The sequence below is a fragment of the Poromitra crassiceps genome, assembly GCF_964638095.1.
Source record: "Poromitra crassiceps genome assembly, chromosome: 11".
Taxonomy (NCBI): Eukaryota; Metazoa; Chordata; class Actinopteri; order Beryciformes; family Melamphaidae; genus Poromitra; species Poromitra crassiceps.
In genome coordinates, this window is record NC_139643.1 from 16,088,630 (window position 1) to 16,101,398 (window position 12,769).

General features: G+C 42.7%; 1 protein-coding gene across 1 annotated transcript in view; it reads left to right on the forward strand.

The window, feature by feature from the left end:
• The first annotated feature begins 4,361 nt into the window (after positions 1–4,361).
• Positions 4,362–12,769, forward strand: part of LOC310784761 (class I histocompatibility antigen, F10 alpha chain-like) — a 49,661-nt gene continuing 41,253 nt past the window's right edge. Inside the window, exon 1 of the mRNA XM_083645804.1 lies at positions 4,362–4,461. Within this exon, the coding sequence (XP_083501930.1) occupies positions 4,413–4,461 (49 nt within the window). The 5' untranslated portion in view covers positions 4,362–4,412. The remainder of the gene's footprint in view (positions 4,462–12,769) is intronic.

The window sequence follows — 12,769 nt, forward strand, 5'->3', positions numbered from 1 at the left end:
CTTCCATAGAGGTGTCAATCATCGAAATAGGCCAATGGGGTCCCGAGATATCCCTCTGCGTATCGCCCCAGGCTTTGCAGGCAAATTGAAGAAGCCCTTTTGATGCATTTCACAGAGTAAAAATACAGATATAAGGCTTGAGGGTTATCCAAACCATAACGCATATTAACTGAGTACCTATAGTGATATGTAAATAGGAGAAAAAAAAGGTATTTCAGTCTTCTACCATAGAAAACTCAAATGGCACCATGATGCCCAAAATGTGCCCAGATCAGGTCCGCCTGGGCCTACATGTAGTAAATCATCTGTAAAATTGCTCTGGTTCACTTTCTAAGGATTTCCTTTGATACAAGCACTCATAAGATATTAGTCTACTGCTCCATAGAATAATTTGGCTACCAACCCATGATTTTCAGGTGCTTTTCATCCAAAATAGTGTTGTTTTTTTTAGGCGGAGCTTGAATTTTTAATTTTTTGCCATGTTCCAACTGATTTTACTCTGAGACAGTACTTTTGTAATTGATTCTGACACTTCTACAGCAATCTCACAGGTGTTGGCTAGCTTTTGAAAAAAATAATTTTCAGAAAATACCCTGTAGTTGTGGAGATATACTCCATTCAGTTCGGGCATGTCATTTTCGGCAGGTGAGCTGAAAAATAGGCTTAGGGATTAACAGGTTAAAATCAAACTCCAGACCTCCCAGAACAAATTAGTCTGGTTGCTCCTCAATCTCCACCCCATGACTCATCTCCTCCCCGAGCACTTCTCTGGTCTTAGATGGCTCAGGGTGGAAGATCGAGTCTCACACATTAAAATGTGCATGGTGCGCAAGATCAAGAACAGGACAGTCCCAAACTACTTATTGGGCTACTTCTCCAATGTCAGTGAAGTACACAGGTACTCCACCAGGGGGAGCTCCACGGATTTGGTTCCCATTAAATTCAGAACCAACATGGGGAAAAATTCATTTTTATACTCTGCCGCCGTTCAATGGAATGCTCTACCATCAGCACTGAAAGCAATAGATTCCTTGACAAATTTTAAAAATGTTTTAAAAAAATGGTTTTATACAAAATGGTCTTAGATTGACCTCTTATTAATCTTAAAATGCTTTAAAAATGGTCTTATACAAAATGGTCTTAGAGTGACCTTTTATAGGTGCCCCCCATTAGGTTAGATTAGGTTATATTGCTATTAGGTTATTATGTGTGTGAATGTACGTATTGTTTTCTTTATGTTTTATGTTTTGCACACAGGCTTACATTTGCACACATTGTCATGCACTGACCTATGCACTCACACTTCTGGGACCACAATGGAAACAAGCTCTTGAGCTTTCTTGTGCCTGTCCCATTGACAGAGTTGGAACTGTATGCGTTTGTATGCTTTTATTTCTGTTCAATAAATAATTCAATCAAAAAAAAAAAAAAAACATATTACATGTAATACATTACTTTTAGCAGTAACTCAGTAATATAACTTATTACTTATAGGATTTCAGTAATATTATACCAGTTACTTTGGTTCCGTGGCAGCGATCCATTCTGCTGCTCCTGTTGCTTTGGTAAAAGTAATGCAAAAGTAGTGTAATAAGTAACGAGTTACTCTACACACACAGTAAAGTAACTTATTATTTTCAAATGAAAGTAATTTGTAATATGTAGTATATTACATTTTGAAAGTAACTTGACCAACACTGGTCACAACCAATGATTTTTGTTAGAGTCCCATTTGAGGTTGTTACTGATATGGGTGCCGAGGGATTTGAAGGAGTCTGTGAGAGTTATGGGTTGGTCAGATATTGTCAGTGAGGGTTTGGGTGTCTTTTTTTCAGTCCTGAAGTCTATGGCTATTTCGATGGTTCACTCTCTCTCTCTCTCACTCTCTCACACACACACACACACACACACACACACACACACACACACACACACACACACACACACACACACACACACACACACACACACACACACACACACACACACACACACACACACACACACACACACACACACACACACACACACACACACCAAGCGCACCAAGCGAAGCCTAAAAATGCCAGACTCATCAGGTGATTTCCCAGAAACGGTATAGATGGAGTTACACTATCTGTCCACAGGTGGCGTTGTAACACAGTGTGGCTCTGACTTCTATAAGGCCAAACTGCTCCTCATCATACTGATCATGTACAGTTAGTTTGTCACAACAGTCTCAGCTGTTTGCTGATCTGTCTTATTATACTCAGGGTTTAGAGAGATCAAATTAAACACAGTTCACCATGTTGACTTTGACTTCATTCATTTGATGTATTCATGCAGCAGACTGAAACAGAGCAGGATTTTACATTGTACATTTTACATTTTACATTGCACTGCAATCACAAATCATTCAAGAGAGCCTAATATTCACACACATGAACAAGACAAAGTAGAAAAATATAGGTTAAAAGATCTGAAAAGATCAGCAGAATGACATGTTAAAGGTACAACAGCTCCTAACACAGAACATACAGTATATACTGTAATGTGATGTCTGTGAAGTTCAGTGGTTGAACTGAGAATAACTTTATAATGCCTGCTGTGTGTGTGTGTGTGTGTGTGTGTGTGCATGTGTGTGTGTGTGTGTGTGTGTGTGTGTGTGCATGTGGTTACTGAAGGTACTTCAAAACAATGCAATGTGTATTTCAGCCATGCTTGTTAGTGCAAAACTGTAATACCAGGAGTTACCATGATGAAAATAAATGAATATGAACAGGAATTAATGAGCTCAATACAGTTCAGTTAAATTCTTTATTCTGTTGCCCCTCCCACATTACCACCACTGAGGTGCCCTTGAGCAAGGTCCTTAACGCCAACCGCTCAGTGGGCAGCAGATCAGACTGTGGTTGCTGGTCAGCTTCCAGGTGTGAATGTGTGTGTGAATATGAACAGAGCGCTCCTGAAGAAGAGAACATTGCTCTCAGTGAGACTCCCCCTGATACATAAAGGTACATTTATTCAGCAAAGCTTTCATTAGACTTTCATCAGAGTATCCAGGATGTAATCACATTCAATCTCATTCTCTCTCTCTCTCTCTCACACGCACGCACGCACGCACGCACACACACACACACACACACACACACACACACACACACACACACACACACACACACACACACACACACACACACACACACACACACACACACACACAACTGAGCAGCACTAACCACAGTCTGATCTGCTGGCCATTGAGCAGCTCCACTGGAGCAGTTGGGGTTAAGTGCCTTGCTCAAGGGCATCGCAGCGGTGGTGGCAATGAGGGAGGGGCAAGTGCTGCTTTTTCATTTTCACCAGCCAGACTCATCCTGCCGGGTCGTGGGGATTGAACCGACGACCCTCTGCACGTTCCATAAAACAAGAAAGGCTTCTCAAAGCGGTAAGGAGAGCACTAAAGGCTCTTGACAACGTGTCTCCTGGATGAGTTGGGAGTGAGAATGTGTTGTCCACTCACAAGTCACTGAGCCCTCACCTCACGCAGGGTTAAAGTGCTCATTACAAACACCTGTAGATAGAAGCACTGCAAATATTAATAAGCTTACACAAATATAAACAATATGCACAATGAAGGCATAAACGTATCCTTATGTGTCTCAGCAGAAAACCACGGAGGGGTTATGAATAATAATAATAATAAAGGTAATAATAATAATAATAATATTAAAATAATAATAAATGATAATAATAATAATAATAATAATAATAATAATAATATCTAAGTATTTGTTTAATCCAAAGGGCTGCAGAGTTCACAGCATGTTATCAAAACTATTCCCTATATGCCTCAAGCATGACAAAGTTAAAATAGCTTTAATATGATGTTGACTTGTTTCAAAGCCACTGAGGAAAAGTGTGTGTTTTGCTGTTTGAACTCAGAGTCTATAGTCCAGTGTTAAAGGCCTTCTTGTAACAGATGTGCAGTGTGTTTGGAACAGGAGCCATGTCAAAGTGAAAGCCAGGCCCAGAACAGGACACCTTCTGATTTCACCTCAATCAAACAACAAGTCCAAGATTTTAGCTTTGAAACAAGTCAAACATCTGATGAAACAACACTGAAAGATAAACTATCAATCATTGTAATCATCCTAGGAGAAATAAGTTGCTTATAGCCTATTATTTATCTAGAAATTACTTAATACTGTTGCTCTCTTTGTAAGCTTAGGCTCTGTCACTGTACCGGAGTTTAGTTTCACTTACAACTCTACCTAGTAACCCATGACTAACAGTCTTTTCTGAATTCCCATTGGTCAGAATGTCTCTTGTCCTGCCCCGTTGTGACTGTGAGGTTTCCTGATCTCAGACAGAGGAGACGATCTGCGCAGAGGGAAAGTTTCAGCTGTAGTCGACTTCTTGATCAAAACAAGATGAAGGTGTTGATATTGTTGCTCCTCTTCTGTCACGTTGCATCTCCAGGTAAGATCACATTTAAAATATCTCCTTTATGTAGCATATAGTTATAAGTGCAGATTGATTCACGTAGGCTACTTATTCAGGTATGTCTGAGACATACCTGAATACTGTAAGTAGCCTACGTGAATCTTTTGGCCCAATTCCACCGCAGGTAATAGCGCGGTCCCGCTCCGCTCGACTCGATAAATGGTCTCATTCCACCGGTAAAAACCGGCCCAGCCCCGTTTGATTTGGGGCTGAGTCATGCTACTTTTAGTACCTGCCTCGTCGGGGTTCTATTCTGCGAACCCGGGTTCATACGGTGACGTAAAAACATTGTAGACGACTGATTGGTCAGGCAGAATCGTGTTTACTCGTCTATCCTACTGACTGTCAATGCAGCGCTGCATACCAGTTTAGTGGGGGGCTTACCTTCTCTTCTGTTATGCTTTTCCATCAGTCTTTTGTGTTGCTGCCTTCGCCTCTGGTGAAATAAAATCGTAGCGGTGGTTTCAATTGTCCAAAAGTCCGCTGCTCTCAGGAAAGCGATTGTGTAGTTCAGTGCTGCGTCGGCTCCGCTAGGCCGCAGGCGCTTTGGTGAAGCCGCGGTCTTGCCTGGTGAGAGGCCGCCGGGGTAGAGGCTTCACTCTAGCACAACCCCCTGTCCCTCGCGCCCGTCCCTCGTGCAGCGCATGTGAGTTTTGACTAACAACAAAGTGATATCCATTCTCCTGGTCGATTGTCACATTTGCCCATGTACACTGTAACACCCGCCCAACATGCTGTGATGCTATGAGCTGGCTGCTCAGGCCAGGATCAAGGACTGTGGTCATGCCAGCACTGCTCTCTCTCTCTCTCTCTCTCTCTCTCACACACACACACACACACACACACACTGTAGGTCATTTAGAGGCACCAGTATTTCATAAACAGTTTAAAAGTTCTGTGTATGGATTTAATTGTAACGTTATATGTTTTATAGCCTACATCGGAACATGGGCGGAGGGCAGATATGCGGTCGCTATGACGACCAGGTGTGGGCGGGGGCAGATGAACGGCGGTCGAAGCAGAACGTCCATCGAGTTGAAACAAGTAGAGCCGAGTGGTGACGGGCTGTGCAGGGCTGTAAAATGTGGTGGAATTGAGCCAAATGTCTGCATTATTCACAGCAGGCTTAGTGTAGGGAGGACAAACCCGTTTGTGTGTTTTTCTGAAAAACATATTTTAACAGTTTATGATGCATTTATTTTGTTATATTTACTAGTATATTGGCCAATAAACAACAAATCAAAAGTTTCCTGGCCTAAATCGTGCATTTTTTTGTTTTAAATCAAATTTTAATGTGAAATTAGGATTAATCACCCATTACATTGCCAAACTCCTGAAAAAGTAACCTGATGCTGCCAGATGAACGGTTTAGCTCCACATTACGTTTCACTAAACCAGTTGATCTGGGAATGCAGTAACCCGACCCGCTGACGGAGGCGGGCACTTTTTCCAAGCTACTTGGCAGGTGATTGGATGACCCATCTGTCTATCACCGCTGGTGCGTGTTAACTTCAACCAATCAGATCGCCGAAGGTGCCTGTGCCTGATCTCCGTGGTATTCATTGATTGAGTCCTCACCGTCCTCGTCGTCGTAAAGTCACCTTCGAAGCATGAAGTTAGATTATAACGAACTAGTTGTGTGGCTTAGCCTTCCCAAATGTTGAGGGTCGTTTTTTAGAATTTAATACATAGAATTGGGAACGTTACATTCAATTTCATTCAGACTGCCTGTCACTTCCGCGGCGGCAGCCATGTTGACGAGTGAAAAGAACTACAAAGACCATGTACCCACTACTTGCCCAGACGAGCCTGAGCCCGCCTAAGGCTGCCGCTGATTCGTCGAGCCGGCATGGTTCGGCCAATCATCTTAACTGCCCTGTGCATGACAAGATGGATTACGTCGAGAGAATATCTTTTGATCTCGTGAGGTTATCCATCTTGCAAGCAAGGTTACTGAAAAAGTGGGCCTCACGTCAAATCAAATTCATGCCTGGCAGGTCCTTGAAAACCCCTCACCCCCACACCCCAGCTCCGATTCGGCTGAAAATTTGCATGACTGTGTGTTATTATCTGGGTAAGGTCATGGGCAGGTTGCGCAGTCCTTGAACCACCTGGAAAATCCTGGAAAGTCCTGGAAACCACCTTGAAACCACCTCATGCCCACACCCCAGGTCGGATTTGGCTGAAACTTTGCATGGCGGTGGGTTATGATCCAGGGAAGGTCATGGGTAGGCTGTACCCATGACCATCAAGAAAGACATATATGTTAGGGTTAATACTCCTGTCAGTGCCCCTGACCAAGGTACTGGCAAAAGAACTGGAGTTGGTCCCCGGGCGCTGCACAGTGGCTGCCCACTGCTCCTAGTTCTAGGAAGGTTCCTAGTAGAGGATGGGTCAAATGCAGAGGATGAATTTCCCCAAGGGGATAAATAAAGGATAACTTAACTTAACTTAACTTAACTTACACTCCTTGAATCACCTGGAAAGTCCTGGACAATCCTGGAAAGTACTGGAACCACCTGGAAAGTCCTGGAACCACTTGGAAAGTCCTGGAAACAACATCATGCCCACAACTCAGGTCAGTGGTCGGCCAGCCGCGGGGGGTGTCAGTCACAATTTGCGTCACGTTTTGTGTCACGGAAGTAGGCCCAATACCACTCCACCCCACCCCCAAACACACAGACTTGGCATAGCGCCACCTATTGGCAAACACAAGGAGTGGTTTATCTCAAGAACCGTTTGTCCGATCAACTTCAAACTTGGTAAGTGCGTTGAGGGGGACCTGATGGAGTGCAGTGCCGAATGTTGTGCTATTCAGCATAGCGCCAAATGTTGTGCTATTCGGAATAGCGCCACCTACTGGCAAACACAAAAAGTGGTTAATCTCGAGAACCATTTGTTGGATCGACTTCAAACTCAGGGAGTGTGCTTTGGGGGACCTGATGGAGTTCAGTGTTGAATGTTGTGCTATTCAGCATAGCGCCACCTACTGGCAAACGCAAAAAGTGGTTCATCTCAAGAACCATTCGTTGGAACGACTTCAAGTTCGGGGAGTGTGCTTAGGGGGACCTGATGGACTTCAGTGCCAAATTTTGTGCTACTCGGCATAGCGCCACCTACTGGCAAACACAAAAAGAGGTTTATCTTGAGAACCGTTCATCTGATCGACTTCAAACTTGGGGAAGGCGCTTAGCGGGGCCTGATGGAGTGCAGTGGCAAATTCTGTGCAATTCAGCATAGCACCACCTACTGGCAAACAAAAAGTGGTTTATCTTGACAACCATTTGTCAGATTGACTTCAAACTGGTGGAGTGCGCTGTTCAACCAACCTAAATTATCTCATGTCACTCCCCTCTTCCGGGACCATCACTGGCTTCCCATCTCGGCACGCATCAAACTGGTACTGGCCTACAGAGCAGTACATCAGACAGCTCCTCCGTATCTACAATCTATGGTCAGGTTCCAAACCTCACACCGCACCCTCCGCTCCTCCACCAGTGCAGGGCGCCTCTCCCCTCCTCCGCTATGTGGGCTCAAAAGTCGCTCATCCCGATTGCGACTCTTCTCATCCCTGGCACCACAATCGTGGAACGAGCTCCCCCCTTCGGTCAGGATGGCCAAATCACTGCCCATCTTTCGGCAGAGACTAAAAACATACCTTTTCAGGCTCCACCTGGGCCCATCTTGAACATCTCTGTCTTTCTAAGTTGATTTCTCTACTGTTGACAAAATGTGATATTGTATGTTGCTTTGGATAAAAGCGTCTGCCAAATGACGTAATGCAATGTAATGTAATGTAATACACAGACCTTACACACACAACACAATACGAGGCCGGAGCCCCACCAAACTAGATCTGAAGGCCACCTAGCGGCCTGATATGTAGTGAAATAAAAAGGCAGACTTAACTTGAATTACAGGCCTATATGTTCTTTAAACAAGTTAAACTGGTAACGCTCATCAAGTTGAAAGAATCTGAATTATTTCACTAAAATAAGTAGCAACAATAACATTTGGGGATATTTGGAGCTATTCCCCCTGCCAGAAAATCAGTTATAAAACAGTGCAGAGATGTTAGCAAAGTAGAGACTTCAAGCAGAAACGGTAAAATAATGCTGATATCTGAACATTAAAACAGGGAAGTCAAGTCAAGTCAAGTCAAGTTTATTTGTATAGCACATTTCATACACAGAGGCAATTCAAAGTGCTTCACATAAAATGGTTGACAGGAAAAGAAAAGAAAAGAAGAGAATAAAATGGACATTTAAAAGCATCACAACAAAACTTAAAAAAATAGTATAAAAAGTGCATTAAGCAACAGGCGCAGCAGTTGCAGAAAGAGCTAAAAACTTATAGAGGACTCATTGGGTTTGCATAGTAGCTGTCAGCAGTTAAAAGCGATGGTAAACATAAACGTCTTTAGTCTATTTTTAAAAGTAAGTAAGGTTGGGGCAGATCTGAGGTCTTCAGGCAATTTGTTCCAGCTAGCAGAAGCATAGTGGGTAAATGCAGCCTTCCCATGATTTGATTTGATCCTAGGGACAGTTAATAAGCTGGACCCTGTTGACCTAAGAGTTCTAGACGGTTCGTAGCGTGGGAGCAATTCAGCTATGTATTTTGGGCCTAGGCCATTAAGTGATTTATAGACTAATAACAGTATTTATTATTGTATTATTATGTATTATTGCCAGTATTGACACACTGGCAACCAGTGTAAGGACTGGAGTGATATGATCAGCTTTCTTAGTCTTTGTTAGAACTCTAGCAGCAGCATTCTGAATGAGTTGAAGTTGCCTAAGTTCTTTTTTGGAGAGACCAGAAAAAAGGCTATTGCAATAGTCTAACCTACTATAAATGAAGGCGTGAATTAGTTTTTCTAGATCCTGTCTGGACATGTATCCCCTAATTCTTGCTATATTTTTAAGATGATAAAAAGCTGATTTTCTAATTGACTTAATGTGGGAGTTAAAGTTGAGATCGGAATCAATAATAACTCCAAGATTTTTAACTTGATCCTTAGGCTTCAGGGATAGAGACTCAAGGCGTACAGTGATTTTAAGCCTTTGTTCTTTGGGGCCAAAGACGATCACCTCTGTTTTGTCTTTGTTTAGCTGTAGGAAATTCTGGCACATCCAGTTATTTATTTGATCAATGCACTGGCACAATGATTCTATGGGGGCATAGTCAGCTGAGGAAAGAGTTATATACAACTGAGTGTCGTCTGCATAGGCTACTTTGTTTTTTTGCATAATTAGGCCTAGAGGGAGCATATAAAGGTTGAAGATGCTACACTTGAAGAAGTGTAGCATTTATTAACATCTGTAACTGTGGGGGCACAGTTTCCCTCAAAATAGAAAAACTACATAATGGGACTTTAAGGTTAGGGTAAAATATCAGTGTAAGCCAATCAGAGGCAGAGTCGGGCGGGCCATGCCTTCGCCATAGTAGGATATACGCTGCTTGGTATGTCCTTGAAATTAAAAGTGCGGCATCAGATTTTTATTATAATTTCCCCCCACTCAAAACGGCCCCGCGATCCATGTTTGGGTTCCGACCCACCAGTTGAGAAACCCTGATCTAGACCACATGCTATCAAATGGTTAATGTATGCATTACCCAACATTTAAATTAAAGCCTCAATCCAGGTTCTAGTTATCAAGACATGTCAGATCCAGTTACAGATAGCCTTACTGTAGTTGGGGGAAAAATAGGTGGAAATAAGTATTTTACAGCTTTCCTAACCCATGATAACTCAACATAGCCTACAGCTCTGTTTAACATGAAACCTCTATATAGTCTCAAAATGCAATTTTGCAATGAAATTCATGTTCAGCTACTGGAGCATAATACTGCAATTATGGATTGGGGCTTTAATCAAAGATCATTTACTGTAGTTCACATTGACAAAGTCACCTCCACTGCCTCTGAAGATAACAAGATAACTCTGTGCATACATGATTTCCTCCATGTTCACCAATAGATGGATATGTGTAAAACAATGTGTCAGATAGTCAAACGCCAGGCTAACTAAGAAATGTATTGTATAAGAACAGTGTCCTGTATGATTATCCAATATCCAGGCAATTTGATTATTTGTACATCTATTCATACTGTCATACATAACTGTATTCTGTGAGCTTCATTAGCCTATAACATTTGTACAGCCTACATTATAAAAATTATATATATATATATATATATATATATATATATATATATATATATATATATATATATATATATATATATATATATACTGCCCTACAAAGCTAAAAGGGGGTAACTCAAAATGAGTTTTTGGCATTTTTGGAACATTGAAGATCTGCTTTATCATGTGGAAAAATATCTTGAGTCAATTGTGTTGTTTTTTGGAGAAAATAGGGGGTCATATTTACAGTAACTTCCAAAAGCCCTAGAAAAGCCAAGCAAGACTAATATAAGGTAACATCAGTTACGGTTGTTTGGTTTGGTTTGACTGCACTCTGAATGCTCTGCCCTGCAATGCAAAAAGGGGGTAACTCACCAGAATGCTCTGGTTGAGTTGAGGTATGAGTTACATTACTGGGCAGGCCTAATGTCATGATTGTGACATTCGACCAATACCACCCCCACCCACACAGACACCCACACCACCCACATTAACTCCCAAGGTTGCCAGCTCATACGGCATTAACCCCCTAACCTTTATACATTAACCCGCGAGGCACCCCATTATGACATTAACCGCCGAGGCACCAGCTCATACCACATTTACCCCCGAGGCTCCAGCTCGTACAACATTATCCCCAGAGATGCCAACTCATATGACATTAACCCCCGAGGCGCCAGCTCATACGACATTAACCCCCAAGGCGCCAGCTCATACCACATTAACCCCCGAGGCACCAGCTCATACCACATTAACCCTGATGCGCCAGCTCATACAAATGTAACCCCTGTGGTGCCAGCTCGTACAACATTAACCCCCGAGGCGCCAGCTCATATGACATTATACCTGATGCGCCAGCTCATACAAATGTAACACCTGTGGTGCCAGCTCGTACAACATTAACTCCTGAGGCGTCGCTCATATGAAATTAACCCCAGAGGTGCCAGCTCATATGACATTAACCCCCGAGGCGCCAGCTCATACCACATTAACCCAGAGGCACCGCGCCTATATGAAATTAACTCCGGAGGTGCCAACTTATACGACATTAACCCCCGAGGCGCCAGCTCATACCACATTAACCCCAGAGGCACCGCTCATATAAAATTAACCCCAGAGGTGCCAGCTCATACGGCATCCCCCGAGGTGCCAGCTCATACAACATTAACCCTCAAGGTACCAGCTCATACAACATTAACCCCCGAGGCACCGCGCATATGAAATTAACCCCAGAGGTGCCAGCTCATATGACATTAACCCCCGAGGCACCAGCTCATATGACATTAACCACTGAGGTACCAGCTCATACAACATTAACCCCCGAGACGCCAGCTCATATTAAATTAACCCCTGAGGTACCAGCTCATACAACATTAACCCCCGAGGTGCCGCTCATATGAAATTAACCCCAGATGTGCCAGCTCATACGACATCAACCCCCGAGGAGCCAGCTCATACGACATTAACCCCCGAGGCGCCAACACACAGACACACAACGGGCCAACAAGAGTCCCACCAAACTAGGCTTGAAGGATGTGTAGCGGCCTGATAATCTAGTTATATTATATTTATACGTATATTATATTAACACATTCACTGCCAGCCGTTTTTTTTTTACTGTAGGTAGGTTCTGCCAGAGGGTTTTTTTGAGGATTCTGGCTCATCTTTCAAGACCCGAGGATTCTTTTCTGCTAAGATTTTGTGAACACACAATATCTCAAAAGAACTAATAGAATGTGTGCTTTCTCTGTCTAAAAGAGTTAGTTTGTAGAGTTAGTAGTTATGTAAGCATTAGCAGTTGAATACAGCATGGTTTCAGCGTCAGAAAAATTATTCTGAGATAAACGGCTTTTTGTGAAATTCGATAGAACAGTCACTTTAACCATTCATTTTTGGCATCAGTAAGACTTCAGACATCTAAACAATAGTTTTGAACAGTAATTTCCTCCATAACAGCAGGAAACCCCCCTCTGCTTCCAACTCCTCCCTCCAGAGTCAGAGTCAGTTTATTTACCATTTGCAGTCGAAACTACATTGGAATTGGGGTGCAAGAGCTTAAAACAGACACAAATATGACAAGTCATGACAACATAACATAGCATATAAATAGACAGACAGTAAAAAGGTTTAAAAAGT